At 32.7% G+C, this 25,098-nt stretch overlaps 2 protein-coding genes and 1 pseudogene across 3 annotated transcripts; 1 reads left to right on the top strand and 2 right to left on the bottom strand.

The window, feature by feature from the left end:
• Nucleotides 1-14,102: 14,102 nt before the first annotated feature.
• LOC133293084 (peroxidase 51-like) lies at nt 14,103-17,166 on the top strand. Of its 2 annotated transcripts, none has more exons than XM_061491611.1 (4): nt 14,103-14,483; nt 14,922-15,122; nt 15,234-15,399; nt 16,613-17,166. In XM_061491611.1, the coding sequence occupies exons 1-4, from the start codon at nt 14,265-14,267 to the stop codon at nt 17,014-17,016; spliced, it is 990 nt and encodes a 329-aa protein (XP_061347595.1). In that variant the 5' UTR covers nt 14,103-14,264; the 3' UTR covers nt 17,017-17,166. The 2 variants fall into 2 exon arrangements, with proteins under 2 accessions (XP_061347595.1, XP_061347596.1); XM_061491612.1 differs by having other exon boundaries at nt 14,922-15,113.
• Nucleotides 17,167-19,842: 2,676 nt separating this feature from the next.
• Nucleotides 19,843-21,623, bottom strand: LOC133293135 (uncharacterized). Its single transcript, XM_061491672.1, has 2 exons — nt 21,528-21,623; nt 19,843-21,137 (listed from the first exon to the last, which is right to left on the bottom strand). The coding sequence occupies exon 2, from the start codon at nt 21,115-21,117 to the stop codon at nt 20,017-20,019; it is 1,101 nt and encodes a 366-aa protein (XP_061347656.1). The 5' UTR covers nt 21,118-21,137; nt 21,528-21,623; the 3' UTR covers nt 19,843-20,016.
• A 1,537-nt stretch (nt 21,624-23,160) lies between these two features.
• LOC133293148 (uncharacterized) lies at nt 23,161-24,782 on the bottom strand (annotated as a pseudogene).
• Between the last annotated feature and the right edge of the window lie 316 nt (nt 24,783-25,098).

The following is a 25,098-nucleotide window of genomic DNA, read 5'->3' on the forward strand; positions in this document are numbered from 1 at the left end:
TCTTCGTCGTAAATCTCAATACAACCTTTCTCGGATTCAGAATAGGATTTATTGCTGATTTGTCCGCACCTCCCACGCTACTAGCATGGATCCCACGCTGTTAGCGTGGGAGTTCTGTTAACAAGATTGGGAGTTCACGCTACTAGCGTGGTTCCCACGCTATGAGCGTGGTTGGAAAGAATGTCTGGTTTCACGCTGTGAGCGTGAATTGTTAGGAAATTATATTTTCTAATAATCATTGTGGGTCACATATTATATTAATAATTATATTGTGCTATTTATATATATTGGGTAAATTAAAGTGATCAGTTAAATATTTCCAAATAGATTCCTAAGTGAGTATGGGCTGAATGAGTGGATACTAGTGTTGGCCCAACTAGGTATAATGGGAGCTTATTGACCCAACAATAAAGATAAAAACACTATAAGGGTTATGGTCCCCAAGACGTCAAATAACAACCCTAGTTTATCTTCCCCATCAAGAGAGAAACGGCACACTAAGGAATTTGGTTTTGGGGTGATTTGACTGAGGAAGACTACAAACCCCAAGGGCAAGATCAAAGTTATTCCGTTGCAATGGAGACATGTATGCCTCCACCTTTATGTTCTTATTTCTTTATTATTTGGTATGATGGAGTTTGGCTTGTAGGTGATAGTTATCACCAAAAGGTTTAGAGGAATTAAAATTTTTTCTAACAATTGGTATCAGAGCCATAATCATATTGAATCATGAGGGAATTATGTTTTGTGATTTTTATATATGATGAATCGTGAAAAGTTTTGTTTTATTGTCTTTTGGCATAAAGTTTACTATTTTTTGAATGTGGGTTCCATCTCATGTATTTTTGTATTAGTTATATATTGTTATTTTTGTTCCCTGACGGTAATTTTTGGTTTTGGAACAAAATTTACAATCTTTTGAAAATCTAGAATTCGCAGTTTAATAAGGGTTTATTATTTAAACTTTTGAATCTTCTTGAAGATGGAATGTTTGGAAAAATTTTGGCTTTATAATTAGGGTTTGTTGTTTGAATTGCAAATTTAAATGAACAATTAATTCTCATAGAATGTTTTGGACCTATAGTTTGGAAGAAATCGAATGTTTAAGGTCTTTGGTTTTGGGATTTTTTTCTCTTAGATTTGATATTCTTTGTCAAAAGCCAAATTTAATTTTTTGGGTATTGTGTGCATCATTTTCAAGCTTTCATTTGAAAAGGCTTACATGTGCGTCGATTGTGCATTAATTTTTAAGCCTTATAATGAAAAGGTATTTACTGTGTGCATCATTTTCAAGCTTTCATTTGAAAAGGCTTACATATGCGTCGATTGTGCATTAATTTTTAAGTCTTATAATGAAAAGGTATTTATTGTGTGCATCATTTTCAAGCTTTCATTTGAAAAGGCTTACATGTGCGTTGATTGTGCATTAATTTTTAAGCCTCATAATGAAAAGGTATTTATTGTTATTGATATAATGATATAATGATACAATATGTATATTGATGTGCCTCTGGCAAGTGTGGTTTTTCAGTATTAAAATTGATAAGAATTGGGTCATAAGAGAGCAATTTAAATACATATTTACTATTTATATTGATTCTTTCTATGTCAATAATATTCACCTTTTGGTTGTGTTTTTACAGGAAAAAGAGGAGTGAAAATTACAAATTATAAAAAGCCTGTTAACGCGACTCCACACACAGGAAAGTTCCATGTTGCGCTATGTTGCCACTTCACGAGCAATTTGTTCCGGTTTTAACAATTTGACAGTAACTCCGCGCAAACGTACGCCACACCGACGCCAACTGGCGCCGGTTTACGGGAAAGAAGTACCGTGTTTTCGGAAGGGTATTTTTGGAAGAATAAAAGAGGCTTATAAATATATCCTCTTAATAGAACCCTAGGGGGATCGCATTCCATTTAGAAGGAGGCCGACGACAGAGCTCAGGAGGATTCTTCCACAGTTCTTCTTCTTCTTCATCTATTTATCTTTAATTTTATGCTGTTATTGAATATTGAATTTTTAGCCATGATTATGCTTGGCTAGTTATCTTTTTATTGTAGTTAGGGTCACAAACCATATGTGAACCCTTGTTACGACGGATTGGTTTACTTTTACTCGTTTATATAAATTGTCTTTATCTCTATCCTGCGCGTATTTTATATTTTCTTTATTAGAATTGATCACTCTAATAGTTGATAATAGTCTGAGGGTTAGAACCCTAGATAGGGATATTGGGGTTTTCATCCTGAAAGGGGGTAGGATAACGGTTCGTATGCATGCTAGGAATAGATGTGTATTGAATTGCGGATGCCTAAATTATAGAGTTTAACGCTTAATTTTCATGAGGGGTTGCTAAGGGATTAGGATTCCAATTGAGATTAATGGGTTAAATTGCCAAGGGATTGGGATTTAACTAATTATTTTAGATAATAATTTATCCGAGTAATTTTATAAATGAATATTGTAAATCAATCCAAAGTAAGAAGTGAGGATCCTAAGGTGAGTGCGCTCTAGCTACAATGTTTTTCTCATATTTTCAAAACATCAATTCTTTTTATTATTCTTTTTCTCATAAATAAAAATACAAAAACAAGTCATTATTTTCAGTTCTCGATTTCACACAAATTGACAATATTTGTCAAAACCATTTGAACTCATCCATTCTTGAAAAGAATTATTAACTGATATTCGACCCAATCCCTGTGGAGACGATACTTTACTTACTATCTATATTACTTGTGCGATTGGTACACTTGCCAGTGAGCATCATATATATATATACATTGAGAATTGATAAAGAATAATTTTCTTTATTGTTGTTATTTTATTTTTAAATGTGTTTATTATCCCTAAAGGTTTCTATTTGAAATTGAATATGATAGATTTGTTAGCCGCCAAAGTGGCCAAATTTATAAAGGTTAATTTGATTTCAAATAGGTTGGTCATATAAATATATTTTATTTATGCAAATAATAATTGGCCCACAGGAAGGTTATTGTTTGGCCAAATAACATATGTTGTGTGATCATGTGTGTGTTTATTGCTTATGCAGATAGTGATCGGCCCACAAGAATGTTATTATTTGGCCAAGTAACAAATATACCTGTGGTAATAAATATGTGACAATTATCAAGAATTCTCCATGTAATTCATAGTCGGCCCACAAGAAGGCTATGATTTGACAGAACTTATTGTCAATGTTTGATTACTACATTAAGAGTACCACAATTAGAGAGAAGTCACAATCATTGGGTGTGTTCAAAGAATTTAAAGCTGAAGTTGAACTTCAGTTAGACAAGAAAATTAAGGCCATTAGATCTGATCGTGGTGGTGAATACTATGGTAGATCTGATGGATCAAGTGAACAACGTCCAGGGCCCTTTGCGATCTTCCTAAAGGAGTGTGGAATCGTCCCGCAATACACAATGCCAGGTAAACCTAGCATGAATGGTGTTGCGGAAAGGCGAAATTGGACTCTTAAAGACATAGTGAGGAGTATGCTTAGTCATTCTTCATTGCCAGAATCACTTTGGGGAGAAGCACTAAAGACTGCAGTTTATATCTTTAATAGGGTTCCCAACAAAGCAGTGACAAAAACCCATTATGAGCTATGGAATGGAAAAAAACCTAGCATAAGGAATTTACACATTTGGGGTTGTCCAGAAGAAGCAAGGCCTTATAGGCCAAATGAAAGAAAGTTGGACTCAAGAACAATCAGCTGCTATTTTGTTGGATATGCTGAACGCTCTCGGGGCTTTAAGTTTTATAATCCCACTACAAGATCCTTTTTTGAGACGGGAAATGCCAGATTCCTTGAGGATGTTGAGTTTGGGGGGAAGATAAAATAAGGAATGTTGTCTTCGATGAGGAAGAAAGTTATATTTCCTCTTCCTAATATTGTCATCATACAAGATGCAATTGCGGAACAAGCAATTAATGATCACGTCCCTATTCATGACATTGTTATAGAACATGCTTTGGTCCCTGACATTGCTTTGGGTCAAGACAATAATGAACCCACCCCTATGCCACCTATAGAACAAACTCAACAAACTCAAGAAGTGCCATTAAGGAGATCCACTAGAGAAAGGAGAAATGCAATTCCGGATGATTATATTGTGTTTCTTCAAGAGCATGAAAATATTTTAAGCTTGAAGGAAGATGATCCAATCAACTTCCAACAAGTCTTAGAAAGCTCTAATACTCATAAATGGATTGATGCCATGAAAGATGAGATGCAATCTATGAAAGACAACGACGTTTGGGATCTTATTGAGTTGCCTAAAGGTGCGAAACCCATTGGATGTAAATGGATATTTAAAACCAAAAATGATTCAAATGGCAACATCGAAAGATATAAGGCACGTCTAGTTGCTAGAGGTTTCACTCAGAAAGAAGGCATAGACTATAAAGAGATTTTCTCTCCGATTTCTATGAAGGACTCTTTTAGGACAATAATGGCGGTTGTGGCTCATTTGGATTTGGAGCTACATCAGATGGACGTAAAGACAACGTTTCTCAATGGTAACATTGATGAGACAATTTATATGGTGCAACCAGAAAACTTTGTATTGGGAGATTCAAAGTCTATGGTTTGCAAATTGAAAAAAGTCCACCTATGGCCTTAAGCAAGCTTCTCGTCAATGGTACCACAAATTCCATCAGGTTATTATCTCCTATGGCTTTGAGGTGAACTTAGTGGAAGATTGTGTGTATCTCAAGCTTAGTGAGAGTAAATTCATATTCCTGATACTATATGTTGATGATATCTTACTTGCCATTAGCGATATAGGCTTATTGCATGAAACCAAGAAACTTCTCACTAAAATTTTGAGATGAAGGACTTTGGTGATGCATCTTTTGTCTTAAGAATACAGATACTTCGAGATCGCGCTCAAGGTATCCTACGGTTATCACAAAAGGCCTACATTGAAAAGATTTTGGATAGATTTGTCATGAAGGATTGTACGTCAGGAGATACGCCCATATCTAGGGGAGACAAGTTTAGTCTCGCCCAATGCCCTAAAGGTAAGCTTGAGATGATAGAAATGACAAAGGTACCTTATGCTTCGACAGTAGGAAGCCTTATGTATGCCCAGGTTTGTACTCGCCCTGATATAGCATTTATAGTGGGAGTGTTAGGAAGATACTTGAGCAATCCAGGAATGGATCATTGGAAAGCAGCCAAGAGGGTTATGTGGTATTTAAAGAGAACAAAAGATTATATGCTTACATATCGGAGGTCAGATGAATCAGAGATCGTCGGGTATACTGACTCTGATTTTGCTAGATGCCAAGATAGTAAAAAATCCACGTCAGGTTATGTCTACATGTTGGCTGGAGGAGCTATTTCTTGGAAGAGTGTTAAACAGACACTCGTAGCTTCCTCTACTATGGCCGCTGAATTTGTAGCTTGTTTTGAGGCATCCAACCATGGGGTATGGTTGCGAAACTTTGTCACAGGGCTGCATATAGTAAGTGGTGTTGAAAGGCCACTAAAGATTTATTGTGACAACAGTTCAGAATGTTGTACTCCAACAACAACATAAGCTCTTCAAAATCGAAGCACATCGATATAAAGTTTCTAGTTGTTAAAGAAAGAGTTCAGAGTGGTCAGATTTTCATAGAACACATAGGGACTAACTCCATGCTTGCGGATCCGCTTACTAAAGGCTTAGTGCCTAAGGTCTTTCACGAGCATACTGCTCATATGGGTGTTGTTTTGTTCGATGACACTACAGTTTAGTGGGAGTTCTTTATGTTGGTGTTCTATGTAAATAAATAAATGAAATATTCTTATGTTTGTTTTCTGCATAATAAAGAATTCAATGATATTTTCCCTCTAAATGTATTATATTTTGTGCTTGTGTTTCTGCTTTGTGTATGCAAAAAATTTAGGATTGATCTCATAAAGATTAAAGTAGGACCAGTTGGAAATAGGCATGATAAGATCATATTGCATGTAATTTCCATGCCACTCATCCATACTTGATCTATGTCATTGAATATATTGATGCGATGACCATGGAAGGTTTAGTTACGCTTGAGAGTGACAAAAGCCGCCATGATCTCATATTGATAAGGAGGTGGACCAGATTGTATATAAGGAGGAATCTAAAGAAAAGTAGCATACAGTTGCGCACTAAAGATGTATGATATAATTATCTCAAGTTAATATGTGGCCCAAGTGAGAGATTGTTAGGAAATTATATTTTCTAATAATCATTGTGGGTCACATATTATATTAATAATTATATTGTGCTATTTATATATATTGGGTAAATTAAAGTGATCAGTTAAATATTCCCAAATAGATTCCTAAGTGAGTATGGGCTGAATGAGTGGATACCGGTGTTGGCCAAACTAGGTATAATGGAAGCTTATTGGCCCAACAATAAAGATAAAAACACTATAAGGGTTATGGTCCCCAAGACGTCAAATAACAACCCTAGTTTCTCTTTCCCATCAAGAGAGAGACGGCACACTAAGGAATTTGATTTTAGGGTGATTTGACTGAAAAAGACTACAAACCCCAAGTGACAAGATCAAAGTTATTCCGCTGCAATGGAGACAGGTATGCCTCCACCTTTATGTTCTTATTTCTTTATGATTTGGTATGATGGAGTTTGGCTTGTAGGTGATAGTTATCACCAAAAGATTTAGAGGAATTAAATAAATTTCTAACATGAATGCCTCTGGATGAAAAATTCTTCTGGCGCTACTAGCGCCACACCCACGCTGTCAGCGTGGGGCTTCAGTTTGTTGCTTCCTAATTGGGCTTCTTTTTATCCTGTTTTCCTGCAAAATCAGAAGGAAATCAGTTGCATGACCTCTGATTGAGATTTATCAAATTAACAGTAATTACAGTCCTTTTTATCTAGGATTGATCAAGATTCTTTGTCTTTTTGGCTTAAATTTATACATATGCTGGAGACAATCAGAGGCTAATATTAAAAAAATTATCATATAATAATAATAATAATAATAAACGTCAAAGTTTAAAAAGGGGCGATCGCGATTGGATCGGACATTGCACACCACATAAAGATGACTTGTTAGTTATGGTATTACTGATTTAATTATGTGTTATAAAATTATTGAAATTAATACTCGATCATTTAGATAAAGATCATAATAATAGTTGATGTGTAAATAACATAAAACCTTACTATTTCTCTTTTTATGTTTTAAACAATACTGAATGCCTTTTTTTTTTTGGTATCCTGAATGCCCTTTTAATTAAACGTAAAGAAAACGAAAGGTACCTTGTTATGTTAATTTTAATTAGGCAGGACTCGAGATTTGAGAAACCTGATTCTCTTGCAAATAAAAGATATAATAAGAAGGAAGTTCTTGTGTGTCTTTCAGTTTGAGGGCAGGTATATGACAAATCACTTAAGAATAATAGATGATAACGTTTAATTATTGTGGGGAAGATGGTTTTGTCAACATCAATACGACAAGTAAAAGAGTCTTAGTTAACATTATAGCTGGCAAAATGGTGGGCATTAGTTTTTTTTTTTTTTTCGTTATTGTTCATAATTGATACAGTTTTGCCCAATACATTAAATTGTTGAAAGAACATTTAATTTCGAAAACAAATCAAGCTATTAAAAATAAGTAGACTGCATCTCTTATTATCCTTATTGAGAAATCATTTAAATAAACTATTTTCACTAGCAGTTTCTTATCTCATAACATGCCAAAACTAATAATTAGTATTGACTCGAAACTACTGAGACCTTTCTCTCTCTCTCTATATGTTGATGAATGAAGATGAGTTTTGGGTCAGAGGTTCTAGAGCTTCTATAATTAAGAGAATTTTTATTTATATTTTCTCGTCTAAATCTAAATAATTTTTTTTATATTCATATCTATCCCACACTAAATACCTAATTTTTTATATAAAAATAAAAGGTTCATTTTTTCTGCAATTACTGCAGATAAGTTATCTACAGTAAGCTCAATACGACATCACTTTGGGACGAAAATCATGGTGTTTTGTAATTTTAATTTATTTCGGGATTATTATAGTCAATCATAATTATAATTTTTTAATCTTTCAATCCCAAAATAACGTCATTTTAGGAGAAAATTCAGATAACTTATCTGCATTAACTGCAGAAATATTTTTCTGAAAAATAAAATAATTTTTTTTTCAGTTTTTTCTTTTATAAAAATATTCAAGTTAAATTCCTATTTACTTGAATACATTTTTTCTCACATAAACAGATATAAGTAGCAATCATTTACAGTTCTTCATGTTCTTCAGCTACTTTTCACATCAGTTGAAGTGTTCTAGCGTCTAACTTCTGGCATTAGCGCGGATTTTTTTAATAATGTCACCCTCATGGCCAGACACTATGATATATACAAAATATACAATAATTTAAAATTATTAATCATTCATAATTATTTGCTTTAAAAACTGTCTCTTCCTTGGACATCTCTTTCAAATGACCTATATATATATATATATATATATATATATATAGTTTTCTAAAATATCTCAACATTATTTGAGTATACAACTTATCCCTTCAAGCATAGAATAATTCAATTACGCCCTCTCTACAAGTGATTTTTTTTTTTTAAGGATGTAACCTTTTGCCCTCCTCTTATACTATAATTCGCTTATTGGTGTATCCAATTCCTATTTACATATGGAGAAAAAAGGAGAAATTTCTTCGCTAGGCAAGGGCACCAAAAGGAGAGAGAATAAAAAAGATAATATAAACGAGTAAAGTAACAAGAGTCAGTGTAAAAAATCAAGTAAAAAAAAAAGAAAAAAAAAAGAAAATGAAAAATGCATGTGTTTCCTCAAAAAATTAAGAAAAAAGAAAATAATTAAATGATAAAACTAATTTAGGATTTAATGAATATTTATTTTCATTCATTAAAAACTAATTTTGACAAAAAAAAAAAAAACTTCAATGAATCCTGACAATTTAAGATTGGATTAATTTATGAAAGATGTATATTAGTCAATAATAAATTTCTGAACAAAGATGCGACATGCATGGGCATAATATATTAAGTAAAAATATTTAATATTTAATAATTAAAAAATGCCTCCATTAAATAACAACAATTTTGATTTAACAAAAATTCATTTAAAACTTAATCTGGAGAAAAAAGAAAAAAAGAAAATCATGAACTAACCCTTGACAATTAAAAAATTAATACAAAAAGTATATATACTAAAATTAATTTAAAATATATTATTATATTATTTTCTCATTTATATGAGATAATGTTATAATATTTCACGATTATATGAAATACTGTGTAAAGAACCAATTCAACCCAAAAGCTTAAGCTGATGAGTGAGGCTACATTAATGGTGTTATATCTCACACGAAAGCTCATTGAGCTTGAATGGTAGACAATGCACAGATTCACTTATTTGTGCTGAGAAACTCCACAAAATTTAATTAATTATTAATTAAATAGGGAACTGTGAGGATTGAACCTGTGACACCGAGGCTCTGATACCATATAAAGAATCAATTCAATCCAAAATCTTAAGCTGATGGTTGATGCTAAATTAATGAATTTATATATCTCTAACAATTACAATAGTTTTTGATTATTAAGAGCCTGTTTGGAGCACCTGATAAAGAAGATAAGATAGGATAATTTATCATATATATCTTACTTTTATCTCTTGTTTGGTGGGTCAATAGATATGATTAGCTTATCCTATTGTCTCATTTTATCCTATCTAATACATGATTTCTTGTCCTATGGGGGGAGCTGGATTAAGATTCAATAGGACAGGATACCAATACTAGATATCCAATATATTCCCACGTTATCCAATATATCCCCACGTTACCCAATATATCCCCACGTTGCCCAATATATTTATATTTATTGCATTATATTTTGTTTTTTTTCTCTCCTTTCTCTTTTTACATAATCTTATCAGATTGCTAATCATGTGCTCATCAAACACAGGACATGATATATGTTTATCAGCCCCATATCATATCCTATCCTTATCAGCCTCATATCATATCCTACATTTATCCTATCCTGTCCACCAAATGAGCCCTAAGATGTTAGCTATTATTTCAATTTAGGGAAAAACTACTCTTATGCTACATGTGATAACTTTCTCTCCTACACACCCTTCGATAACTGTGCCACCTTTTTCTTTTTATTTTTTAGATGGTAGAGCCCAAAAATTTATCTCTATGACATGAGATAACTTATCTTCTTTAACATGAGATTAATCAAACCCTTCAATTTATGCTCATCAAAAGATTCTTATAAATTAGAAGGAGGATGAGAAAAAATAATTTATTGGTTAGTACATCATTGTCATGATGTCTTTTGATTCTTCTAGATTAAGAATGCTTTTTAAATTTTCGTGAAAATGATTCAGTTAAAGATTTTATTATCATCTTGAGTAATTCTTAAATAGTTTTCTATTATATATGTCTAAAGTAAAGTGTTACAATTGTGAGAGAACCATACATATGACAATTATATTTACCGATGCTTGGAATTAAGATAGAGACATAGGATTTTCTTACTTGGGAAAAAAAGACAAGGGTCATTCTAGGCGGTTAAATTTTGCATTTATATGTTTGAAGTAATTTGTTTTTTTTTTTGCAATATTAAGAGAGAGAAAAAACAATTATTTAGTTGAAATTAAAAAATATAAATGTCACCTCATATTCAAATTTTAAGTACATTAAAACTCGTGATCATATGTACTTTTATAGTTATTAATTTTTTAGTAAAAGTAATAATAATTTTTCCTTAAAATTAATTAAATAATAAACACCAATAGAATATTATTAATGACACATCAAATGTTATTAATTAATCAATTAATTTCTACCATCTTTGAAGAAGCTATTCATCCAAATAATACATATATGTGTATATATACACAATAGGCATTAGAGAATATGGCAAATAAAGACAAGCAATATTATGTTGAGTAAAATATACAGATAATGAATACAAGTGGTCTTATATAAAATATTGGTTCAAATCTGTATAATTGTGACATTATTAGCAAAGTACCTTTTTGTAGCGTTCTCTTTTGTTGTTTCTTGAATGTGCCCAATCATAAATTAGACACTGTAAACCAACGAATACGACAAACGACAAGAGTACTAGTAAAATGTTTATAAAGAATAAAATAAAATGCAAACAAAATAATATTTTTAAAATAATAGATAAAAATAAAAACAAAAAATTTACTCAAACCAAACGCACCCATACACTCTGTACCAGGAAAAACCTGAACCACAATGATTAGATAAGAACTTAAACCAACCTAAGAAACCATTCAAGCTTTGCAAGAGCAAGAGGGAAAAAAACGAAGCAAGTTAGGGAGCTGGAAAAGTCAAAGATAAAGACATAAAGTTAAGAATGAGATTACGTGCATGAGCTGCCAATTATTAAAAGTAGTTGCACATGGGTAATTAGCTTATAATGTTTGAATTGACCTCTTTCCTTTTCGAACCACTGTTACCCAAATCGTTTATCTCCCACGGCAGTGTAAAGAACATGTGGTTCACAACACCACAAACTGCCTTAGTTGCTTACATTCTATGACTCACATTAGCATCCTCTACTTGACTTTTCTTTTTCTTTTTAATATCATTGGGGGGATGGTTTTTGTTTTTGTTTTTATTTTTAAATAATCTGAAAGTATCCTCGGACAATCTCCTTTAACTATTTTATTTTTGGAGTATGCCCCAAGACTAATTTTTTATTGAAATATAGAATGCGTTGAACTACTATCACGGGAGAAAATGTGAAACTAATCCCCCTTACGAGATGGAACCGATTTTCCTCTGATTTCAAAGAATTTTAAAAATTTACTTTGATCAAAATTTGAGTTTCTGACGAAAGCAAACCCGTTGGCACTCGCTAAGCTACCCTTAGGTTGGTAGAAAGAAATTTTTTTAAATTCTTAAAAAGTGATATTGAGAATTCGATTTACCCACGTTTAGTATAAAGTTTGTAAAACATTTTCCGAAAAAGTCAGATTCCCGATATTCATATTTATGAAGAAAAATTATATCTTAAAATACCATCAAATGGATGATATTTTGATAATCTCATGTGATGAGAATATTTGATAATTTTTTGGAGATAATTAATCTCAATCCACATTCCAGCAATATTTTACAATCAACCAAATATAGTATCAAAAAAATTAATCCAACATTATCATGAATATTTTGACATATCAAACAATTTTTTGATAATATTCCCATAAATTTCATTTTTCTCTATATTCTTGGACATCATGATTCTCGGATAAAAAAATAATTTCCTCTAACAAATACCCCATTGCCCAATTTTTAGTTTTTGGTTGGTAGCGTTATTGCCATGGGCAATGTTTAAAAGTTATGAGTCATAAGCTTAATACTATCCGACAAAATGGCTTAAAAAAATTAAAATTGCCTACAAGTTGTTTTAATAAGAATCACGGACAGTTCATCATCCCTATATTATTTATAATCCAGATCGAACTTATCTGATCAACAATTTTTTTGAAAAAAAAGACTATGCTCCTCAACAAATAGTTTTCTTGATTGCTTACAGGGAGAAATGTCTGTATCTACACATGGCCATCAAAATAATTGTCCAACAAATAATTTTTTTATTGATTTTAGAAGAAATTCCATTAAAAAAGAAAAGAAGAGTACAAAGTTAGAGGATAAGGCATCTCACAAGAAAATTACAAAAATAATAATAATAGAAAAACACCTTGAAATCATTTGTACAAAAATATATTTAAGGAAAAGCTAATTAAGGGGTTGTTTTAATGGCATTCAAGTACGTGGTGTGATAAGTATATGATTATAAATTTATATTCTAATATGTTAATTATTTAGAGTTAGTCTGCAAATATTTTCAAAATTTTCTAATTATAACATGAATGACTTTTTATGGAATCGAAGAGATAAATTAATATACAGGTAAGCTAATCCATAATATGAAGGATATTATTCCCCCCACTACCTCCTTCGTTGAAAAGTAGTATTTTTCACGTTTAGAATTTGAATTTCCGTTCATTTCCAAAAAATTGTATAGAGACAACATCGCATTAAATTAAAAAATCCTATAAAAATAAATGGGAGTGTGTCCTATCGAACTCCCGCATAATAATTAATCACAATCCCTGACAACGATCAAAGTATAGATACCAGTTGAACTACACTCTCCACATGTAATAATCTAACCAATGTTATGTATGTGCAATTAATAATTTGAATGCAACAATTTATTGGATGAACAAACATTACTCTTTTTCTATATCTGCTAAGGGCGAATGTCTTTTCCCTCATCACATGTCATGAGGCTCTTAAGAGAGGACATGGCCTAATTAATACCCTACCAATTAATAGTTATAAAACCGACCAGTGTCTCCTCAACAGTCAAACTAAACTTCTGTCCGTAACTTTAAAATATATGGTTCCTCGTAGTGTAAAAATTCTATTTTCATAAGCCACTATGATTTATCCAGTGATAAGAGATTTAAGTAATTTGTATTAGATTATGTGTTCAATTTCCATTATTGTATTAAAAAAACTCTATTTTCATTACTTTTCAGGATGATATGGTGATGTATATACAGTCGGTGGCTCCCCTGCTCAAAACTAAAAGTGATGTGCTTCAAGCTCTTTTGATTTTGATTATTTATTAAATCTGTGAGCGCACATATATTTCAACCGCGTGTGGTTTATGTAAAGTAAATAATTCAACCCAAGTTACACATTATATTTCTCGTATATATTTGCAAATTAAACTTTACACCATATTCCAGTGTTAAATTTGAGGAGCCCCTAACTTTTTTTTCTTCTTGATTTATTAAATGCTAACTGAACTTGGTCGACAACTTTAAGCAAGTTGGAAAATTTGGATTCAAATAAGATCCGTTCCATGGTCCTAAGTCCTAACTCGAAGATTAAAGCATTGATTTGAATGAAACGCGAGGCGGCCATAGACATAGCCAACCTCATGATCGGTGTCCCTTTCGAAGCCCAACTATTGTTTCTATTATTATTCAAAGAATAAAGAATAAACTTTCTTGCTGTAAAAAAATAATGTTGAAAAGATTCGAAGACAACTGGCTTATGAGTCGTTACCACGTCAACTTCGGACTTCATAGTTCATATATACCCCCTTATGCTTTACCACTGAAACATCATTCACTCCTTTGCAACAACAAAAAAATCTCTGCATTTTCTTGTCCTTCTTTATCTCCCACCACAAAAGCTGCAAAATGGGTCGGCTTAATCTTATACTTGTTTGTTCACTCTCATTATTAAGTTTGTGTCTTTATCCTTATCTTACTTCTGCTCAGCTTAGTCCAAACCACTATGCTAAAATCTGCCCCAATGTTGAAAGCATCGTTAGACAAGTTGTTCAACAGAAATTCCAACAAACATTTGTTACTGTTCCTGCTACCCTTCGTCTCTTCTTTCACGATTGCTTTGTCCAGGTAATCAATTTCATAACTTCTTTATTAGCTTACTATCTATAAGGAAGGGGAAGATTATATTGACAAACCTTTTTTCTTACAAACTACACTAAGTCTGACGGTCATACACTCTTGGTTGAAGTCTGACCAGTCAGACTTAGTGTAATTTATAAGTTTGTAAGAAAAAAAATTTGTCAATATAACCCCTACGTATAAGTAATATATGTAACTTTTTTATTAGTTTCGAGAAGTGTTAAAATTGTTCTTTTATAACCGAAAGGTCACGGATTCGAATTCGAAAAACAGTATCTTTACAATTATGTAAAATTAAGAATGCGCATAAGAATCGTCCTCACCTCACCCGTTAGTACTAGTCATGGTTTAATGTGGAATGAGATATACCTTGTTGAACTCATTAAAATTCTAAGTAATAATTTTGTTGTGTTTACAATATAACAGGGTTGTGATGCTTCAATTATGGTAGCATCCACAGGAAACAACCAAGCAGAGAAGGATAACTCTGACAATCTGTCATTGGCGGGTGATGGATTTGACACAGTGATAAAAGCAAAAGCAGCAGTAGATGCTGTACCACAGTGCAGGAACAAAGTCTCATGTGCTGATATTCTAGCCTTGGCAACCCGGGATGTTGTTGCATTGGTTTGTGACTTTGTTCTTCAATAATTCAAATTCGAGTGAACATTATTTGGATTTTGTGATTAATTAGGAGCTTAATTAATAATTAGTAGATGTAATTAACTGAATATGCAGGCTGGTGGACCTTCTTATACGGTTGAATTGGGAAGATTTGATGGACTAGTTTCAAGAGCTTCAGATGTAAATGGAAGGCTTCCTCAGCCAGGCTTTAATTTGAATCAGCTGAATTCACTGTTTGCGGCAAACGGGCTCTCCCAAACTGACATGATTGCCCTCTCAGGTAATGCCCGTGAATGTTCTTAAGTGGTCCCCTAAAGCACATAGAATTTCTTAGGTGCTTATGCACCAAAAGTTTTATTATTTCCTGCTATTAGATGTATATTATTTTAGTTATGAGATTAAAAGATGAAGAGAATATTCTTATTACTTATTTAATCACTATTTAATCAGAAAGAGAATGTTGAAAATTCTTTGAAGAGAGAAAATACTGATCTAATAGTAATTAGATAGTTAGTGAATTTTTTTTTATAGTAAGAATATTTTCCTCATTAAAAATATAGTTAAAATATAAACAAATCATGACCCCATGACTGAAATGATTTTTAATAAAGAATAAGAGATTTTCTTTATACATGAGTAGTTAATAATCTTCCCATTATCATGATTTTTTATTTTGTATATATTTTGCAGGAGAATTATTTTGATAGATATATTGATACACCGTATATATAATTAACCTTAGTCGCTTACATAAAGTTTAATTGTAGTTTTTTGAGTTTGGTTTTAGACTTTAATTTTGATATTGTATTAATGTAATTTTTGTTTCTATATTATCATTCATTAATGTATTGACTGCTCAGTGCTCACACATCATTTAACAAATTTGACAAAATTAATAAATGATATAATAGCACATTATTAATTGAAAATGTAAATTTTTTTTGACAGTGACAGTACATCAAAAATAAATTCTTACTTTTAATCCACTATTGAAGTAAATTTTAAAATACAATTTCTAATAAATTATTAAAAAGTTTAACTATGCCAGCAAACTCGGAAAAATTTCATACCTAAATAGTGAATCAAAATTAAGTATAAAACATTTGATTGTACAACATTAGCTTGAATTGTTTAAAAAACTATTTGATTCCCATCGGCTAAATAATTTGTATATTAAATATAATAAAACACAATTATTTGTACATTTTAAATTGAAATCTTATCAAATAAATTATGTGTTTATTAGTTTGGTCATTGGTGTACAAAAATAAATAAATAATATATACTTTGAAATTTCTCGAAACCCAACGAAGGGCCTAAGCATCCAATCCAAATAATTCAAATAACATCGCACATGCAAAAACCAGTCAGAAAAATTGTGAAAATGAATCCTCATTTTGAAATGTGAACCAATATAGGGCCAATTCTTTGTAGTGTTGCGCTTTTCCTTCCTCTATCAACGTGCCAATTCAATTTCAATTGTCATTTTGTAGGGGCACACACCCTTGGATTCTCCCACTGTAACAGGTTCTCCAATAGAATATACAACTTCAGTCCCAAAAGTCCAGTGGACCCAACATTGAACAAGCAATACGCAACACAGTTACAACAAATGTGCCCAAGGAATGTGGATCCAAGGATAGCCATCAACATGGACCCAACCACTCCTCGTACATTCGACAATGTTTATTACCAGAACCTTCAGCAAGGGAAGGGTCTCTTCACTTCCGATCAAATCCTCTTCACGGACACAAGGTCCAGGGCCACTGTTAATTCATTTGCTTCTAATAGCAACACTTTCAATAACAACTTCATTGCTGCCATGACCAAACTGGGTCGCGTTGGAGTCAAGAATGCAGCAAATGGAAAAATTCGTACCGATTGTTCCGTGCTTTAATTGAACACAAAGTCTCAAATCAAATAGTACATGTTTTTTTTTTTTGGTGAAATGCATTTTACAATTTTTAATGTGGGAAAGTCGCAAGGAGTAGGTAGATTATTTGTTGTTAATAAATTTGTTTCCGGATAATAAAGAAATGTTTGGATGTGCAGGAAAGGAATGTAAGGAAAGAGAAAAGGTTAAGGTTGGGTTTTGCTTTGTTTGAATGTTCCAAATAATTCAAAGTTCTCAAAATTAAGAATTTTGAATTTATTCAAATAAAATGAGTAAATGGATTTTAGATCACTTGTGCATCTCTCGTTTTCTTGTTATCGTTTCATAAAACTCTTGACGTGACGTGAGGAAAGTTTACCTAAAATCTTTCCTTTACTCCAGTCTTCATTATCCAAACATACCATTAAAAAAATTGGATTTATGCAAATATTTTTTCTTTCATGTTTAATTTAAGTTTTCTAGATAAGCTTACTCAACTGGCAATTTTCTAATTTTTTTTTTCTTCGTCTGTTGGCTTGTGACAATCAACTTCACCGCACGAATACAACGGCATAACAAACAAACAAGCAAGTGTAAACCTATTAAGTTAAATTTGCTGACCGTATTTGTATTAATTATGATCGCAATCAATTTCAAAATCACGTGGACCAGGACGATCTTGTCTTTGCACTTTGTGTCCTCCATTTTCTATATAAAATAAAAACAATTCCATCACCCAAAAAGAAAATAAAATAAAATAAAATATGCGAAAAATGATAACTTGGAAATGCATAATACACCATAATGAAGGACATCAAACATACAAGAAGGATCTAACAAAATTCAAAAGAGGGGCTAAGACAAGGACCACATCAATATAAAAGAGATTTTCGGAAGTCAGAAACTAAATTAAAAAATCGTATTGATTCCTTAAACCAAATGGTAAAACAAGAAAAACTGAAGAAAAAAGACAGACAGACAGACTAGTCTTTCTTGCTTTTGGGTAAGAAAAAGTTGTGGTGAGGATAAGTTACCTATAAGGCCACAAAAGGTTCACCAATCAAAGGCTAGGCGCAGGGAAATCTACTTAGGAAGGGTTAACCACCAGGTAAAGGGTAAATTTAAATTCATTCACTTATTAGGGCGTTAAGAGCCTTTTCTGAATCCCTTCAACAAGTTGAGCCAACCAGGGATGGTGAAGAAAGAGTAGTCTAAACAAACCATCTGCATACAACCGACCTATACACAAAAAAGATTGAAGAGCCAGGTGTTGAAAAACCATGTCCATAACAAGCAATAAATACCTTCACTTAACAAAAACAATCAGCAAACAAATGCTTCAGGAAAAATTGGTAAAAGATACACTATGTAACTTGGTAAGAGACATCGCTTAACTTGCAAGTAACCCTTATCATCAACAAAAACTCACTGGTCATCCAAATATCTCCTCCACAAAGAAAGTGGATAAATTATTTGGGCAAGGCTAGGATACACATCCCATTCTGCTCAGTTGAATGCCAAATTCTCCAACACATGGCTCAACTTGAAGTGTGATATAGAGGAATGTTACAAAGACTCTGGAATCACAAAAGCTCGTAGGAACATGGGCAATTATATACACTTAAAACATCACATATAAGAAGCAAGGCAAAAACCATCTAAGTTATCCAAAGCAAACACAAATTCCAATAGAACCCAATAAATAATTCATATTGAAGTAGAAGTATAAGTGAAATTTGAAACAGAAGGTTAGCAATATTTAAAACTAACGCGCTTTTCGATTTACCTATCTACAAGGTAGAGCATGACTCTTGCTGCTCACCATAACAGGGAAACTGCCAAAATTTTATTAACCTTCAAGATTCTTAATTAACTAAGATTGCAGTCACATAGGATCATCATTTCCCCACCACCAAAATGAAATAAAATGAATGAATGAGGCTTTACATTAGAATCTAAAAGACTATTATAAATTTGTTTCAATTGAGGCAAACTAACATTCACTTCTGTTGAAGATAGACATTTCCAAGAAGTTAAAACCAACAGGTTGACAGGTTACGGACTCTGAGTCATATCTAAAGTACAACTAAAGTATGCAGAAATCAGAAACTAACTGCTAGGAATCTAAATCCAAGCATGTAATTGCACATTCAAGTATTTTATACCCAACAAGAAAAAGCACATTTGTGATTTTCAGGTTAATTGCATGAAATTCAATCCCTGGAAGAAAGAACAACACCACCCCTACCAACTGTTATATATTACTTTTATAGCTGTTGCGATAAAAAAAAATAGAACACTGTTACATAGAAAGCATTTACATCTCTAGATCCCTAAACAGCGCAGGTAAAATAACAAAACTTAGTACTGCTTGAATATGCATTTTTCAAAAACAAAATGGTTTCAGTGGGATCTTTCATTTTTCTTTCATGCTTTGCAATTTCAACCTCTAGAAAATGCACAAATAAAACAAAGTGGAGCAAAACAAGCATTTTCATATGTCCTGCTATTTACACATATGAAGAGCAGTTTGCATGCAATTGAAACAAACTAAAAGGATGACATTTTCATTGTAGATGTAAATTCATGAGTATCTTTATACAAGCATATATAGAAAAAGCTAGAATTTACCACACACCACATCAATGATACTCAGAAATAGTAACACTGAGGAACACAACTCTAGGTCTTGAAAGACTGAATATATGTTTTATAAAAAAAAGAATCATAATGAAATAAAGAGATAACCTACAGATATCTAGAAGATCCCTAATTCTTACAGTTGGCAATATTTTTATGATTTAACATGTCATAATGTTCCAAACCAAAACAGTCAGCACTGAAACCTGTACAGAATGGTCACCGAATTCAAAACTTCCCATATTTACACTAATATTTCGTCTGCAATTTATGAGAGAAAAACCAATATCAGATTCAGAAAGGATTTAACCCATTCCAATATCCTAACTTTGAGGAAAACTCAAACTATAGCTTGGATCAGTACAATGTTGAACTTGCTTTAGTTCATTCTTCGGATGCACGTAGGCAAACCTTCTCAAAATGTAGTGACCAATCTACCCCTAGTATAGTAGGATTCAACTCTATTGCTGTTCTAAAGTCAGAAACAGATCCAATTGGCTTTTGCACACGCCTACCAATAGGTAGCCCATACAAACCAGATTGGATTGGACCACTAAATTTATTTCCCGATTTTGAAGCAGCTAAATCCAAACAGGGTTTAATCAATCTTTTGAGGTAAACATCAAGCGCATTATTTAACAAGTTGGCTGCATCCGCTGATATCATCAATCCTTCCATTTCCAATTTCTGCTCCAACCTTTTTGTTAAAGAAGGTGCATCAGGCAGTTGACCAATGCTTTTACAGGTATCAGTAACGGTATCGGATGGTAATCCTTTACATGAAAGTTTTCGTGCTCTTTTATTGTAGGTGGGAATTGCCAAAGGCGCACGAACAGGACTCCTTCTATATATGTTCAGGCTTTCAGAATCCTCATCAACCTCCTCCCCATCTTCCAGAGATAGAGGGCGCTTGCTACCTACAGAATGTAGATCAACAGTGTTTTGCTGCTCATGAATTTTAGGGGCCGAATCCTCAAACCCAATGTCGTTGTTCTTCCCTTGAGGACCAACAGTGTTTTGCTGCTCATGAATTTTAGGGGCCGAATCCTCAAACCCAATGTCGTTGTTCTTCCCTTGAGGACCAAGAGGGCTAGGACGGTCCCTGAATCTGCGGCAACGCAAGTTTGGAGTCCTACCTCTCCGAGGAGATTGAAGAAAATCCTTGCACAGAAACTGAAGATTGTTACACCCATTGGGCGTTTTGACATTCAAAGAACCTTCCACTGTGCTATTTCTTGGCAGGGCTGTCTTGGAGAGAGACGCTTTTTTCAAGATTGACCTGATAAAATGATTATGAAGCGGAACATTGTCTCTACCAATAGTTGCTATGCAGAGCCTATCAAATTCAGATTTACTAATTTTGAGACTGAGAAATTTCGTGAGAAGACTAAAGTATTTGCATGATTTTACGCTACCAAGCCTCTTTTCAATCTGTAACTTTTGCTCTAACGTGTTTACAGGAGGCAAATACCGCACGCCCGGCATCCTGCTTCCCCAAGTTATCACTGTAATCAGAATCAAAACATCATTAGGTTAAAAAAAGATACGACCCCTCATATAGAAAAAAATTCATAATTTAATTAGGAAAACAAAACCCAATTGCAATGTTTGTTCAGAAACCGTTAAATTCCAGCCAAAAAAAAACAAACAAACATGACAACTGATATAAAGTAAAAACGCTACGCTACTGAATTGTGAAGAACAAATCAGCCAAAACACAGATATTAATAACGGTTAAGCTACTTCAAATCGATAATTGAAGTAACAGAGGACGAAATTCAGTGCACCAAATTGATCAAAGAAACGGAAACTCACAACAGGCAATTCACGCAATGAAGCAAAAAATAAAAATAAAAACTATTTGGAATTTGAAGTAAAAGAAGAGAATGCAAAACCTAATAATATGAATTGGGGCTTGGGGTTGTTATTATTGGATCACTGCAGTACAAGGTTTGCTTCGGAAGTTTGAACAGAAGAAAGATTAGGGCTTGTTACCAAGGATAGAGGACAGAGGGCCACTTTGACCTTTCCTCCGAAGCTTCCAAGTCTTAGTGGTCAATGCACGTGCGATTTTGCAGTATGTCCGTGCCAATCATAACAATTAACAAATAGCTTTTAGCCACGCACAGTGATTGACCCCAAACTCGCACGTATTATGATTGGAAATATTTATTCTATTTTTTATTGGGCCAAACTTAATTGGCTAAATTTATTATTAATTAGTTAATAATTTTAATCTAATAAATTATAATCATTGATGGACGAAAATCAACGGTTAAGATTTAAAATGATACAAGTTTATATCCTTTAAAAGGATAGATGTTATTCCCATTATTATTACCCAATAATGTTACTGTCAATATTACTACAATATCTTGATCGTTGATTTTTTGCCGAACAATGATTATTATTTTCGCAATCAAATTCATTAATTAAATATTAATTCGCAATAAATGATAATCGTTGATTGACGAAAATCAACGATTAAGATATGATAACAATATTATTAGTAATATTATTTGGTTGTTACAATATACTATCCCATAAATAAATACATAAATATTAATACAATTGTTTGATTATTGTAGCAGTGTTGTTTTCATTTTAAATAAATAGCTGAAAAAAATAAAATTTTAAATGATCTAATTGTGAAAAAAAAATTAACCGTTCATAAATGATAATGAGTTTTTGAACGAGTCTGTAAAATAATTCCTCATATAGGCATGTGAATTATTTTATTTGTTTTTTTTATAAAGATCGTAGTAAAATAAATTATTCTAATACTATTAGTGAGAGTGTTGTGTATAGAATCTTATCGGGGCAACTATAGGCATATCGAAATAATTACCTCAAAATAAGGTTTATATTTTTTAAAATAAAAGTTTACTAAATATTGTTCTATTGGACGGGATATTTCAAATATAACTAGTTATTTACCCGTGCGCTGCACGGAGGGAAAAAAATTTCAGTCGGTTGTCGATCGAATCTTGTCGCATCCTTCTAAATGAATTGACGTTTAATAAAAATTATTAACTTATATAACTATAGGTACGGGAATTGTTATCACATAAACAATCAGCCAAAATATTACACATATATAAGATGTTCGACAAAATATGAAATGACTACTTAAAAATTATCAGTTTCAATTATGTAGTAAAACAAAACATTAAAAATCAGAAAATTTCGTTGGACAAAATAACTCACTTTGGTTGGTCATCACTCTAATGTTTTTGGCAGTTATTACAAAACAATCTGTCAAAATCTTCACAAACATAATAGAGGCATTTCTTATAGGATTTGTACCACCAATTGAATTTACTCCTAATTGCTTTGATGGTTCTGTAAGCAATGCACATCATAATCTGAAAAAAGAAAAAAAAATATATAACATTAACGACATTTAAAAATATATAAAAATAATTAAAAAAATATAGCATAACTTTATCCGGAATCATAAGTAAAAAAAATCAGAAGGACATGCACGAAATTAAAAAAAATAAAAAGATTTTTTCATCATAAATGCATTCAAGTTTGTGAACTGCAAAAAGAAATCAAATCAACTACTTCTTTATAGACAATGTTATAGGTACTATTTGTAACACAACCATTATCATCAAATATAAGAATCTTCAATCCTTGTTTGCTCTTTACTCTTGATAGCGCCACATATAATTGTCCATGAGTAAAAACAGGTCTAGGAAGATAAATTCCAACATGAGAAAGCGATTGTCCTTGACTCTTGTTGATCGTCATTGCAAATGAAACCACCAAGGGAAATTGTCTTCTTTGGAAATTTATAGGAAACGTATATGAAGACGAGCTGACAGTGAGCCTAGGGATTAAGACAGTTTCTCCTATATTGTATCCTGTAATAACAGTTGCCTCAACAACATGGTTGTCTAATCTAGAAATAAACAGTCTTGTGCCGTTACATAACCCATTTGATTGATCAATGTTTCTCAAAAGCATAACCGGCACATTAACCTTTAAAGTTAATTTATGATTAGGAAGTCCGGAACATGAGAAGGTATTTAAAATCTCAGGAGAGAATTCAACATCCTCTAGCTCAGAATTTCCATCTTGCTTCAAAACACTATCTGAACTGAAATATGTTCGTTCTTCACCCGGAATAAAACTCATAAGCCGCTCGTTTAAGATAGCAACATCTGCCAATTTAGGAGTCAAAATGGCACGTTCTTTGAAAAAAGCAGGATAAAAAATATGATTCAACATATTCGGATACACAAAATCAACCAAATCTGAAAGTGGATCTTCCGATTCTTTGATCAATAGTGCATCTGGAATTGTTATAATAGATTCCCCGTCCACATCATCTCCAAGATCACCATCTCCTATTTTAAGAAGCCATTCGGAGAATTCTTTATTTCCATCAATTTTTGATTACTATTTCCTGAAGTTAGACGCATGTTTTTGGTCAGAGTCAATACATTACAATGCGGCCAAAGATGAGACGAATTAATAGTGGCATGAACTATATCCTGTCTGCTACCATGAGGAATCACAGGTAAAATCTGCCGGAAATCACCTCCTAAAACAACAACTTTTCCACCAAATGGATTATCACAGAAACTCGGATTAGAAAATCTAAGAACATCTCTAAGTGTTCTATCAAGAGCCTCAAAGCAAAATCTGTGTACCATTGGGGCCTCATCCCAAATAATTAAGCTTGTTTTCGACAACAACTCAGAAAGAGTAGAATTTTGGCTTATGTTACACGTTGAATCTTCGTTGATCTGAATAGGAATACGAAATCTGGAATGTGCTGTACGTCCTCCAGGCAACAGAAGGGAAGCAATTCCGCTCGAAGCAACATTTAGTACAATTTTTCCATTTGATCTAACAGATGCAGACAAAGTATTCCATATAAATGTTTTTCCTGTGCCTCCAAACCCATAAAGAAAGAAAAACCCATATCCAGCCCAACGGAAAATTGCAAATGCATCCTTACAATTTTCTGCCATATATCTTGGGCCGCCCGTGAAAGAAGAAGGTATAATAATACGCCTGCCTGTTTTGACCGCTGTATCTTCTCCTATGTCAAACGCATGTACTACATTTTCGTACAAATCAGCTCTGAGATTAGCCTGATTGTAACGAATGAAATTAAGACGTTCGTGCTCAATCATTGTATAAGCATCAACCAAGAACTGTTGGAAAAGTTTTCTAGATTGATGGAGAACTTGGGACTCTCCAATCTGATCTGAAGTCTAAATGCAAAGAATTCTCTAATGCTGATAGTTGATCTTGGGTTTGTCCTACCAGTAGAAATTGAATTACGATGGACATCATCGCGATAAACATCTTCACCGTAAGGAAATAACAAAGGATACTGCAAACCCAAATATAATGGATGTTTAACATCAATGCGCTTTAAAACTCCATCCTGTGTCTCAACAATGATGTCCCTATCACCCATCGCGGTGTCTATATCTCCAACAACTA

This window comes from Gastrolobium bilobum, unplaced genomic scaffold (genome assembly GCF_033153095.1).
Source record: "Gastrolobium bilobum isolate Gb01-03AN ecotype WA unplaced genomic scaffold, APGP_CSIRO_Gbil_v1 utg16185, whole genome shotgun sequence".
Taxonomy (NCBI): Eukaryota; Viridiplantae; Streptophyta; class Magnoliopsida; order Fabales; family Fabaceae; genus Gastrolobium; species Gastrolobium bilobum.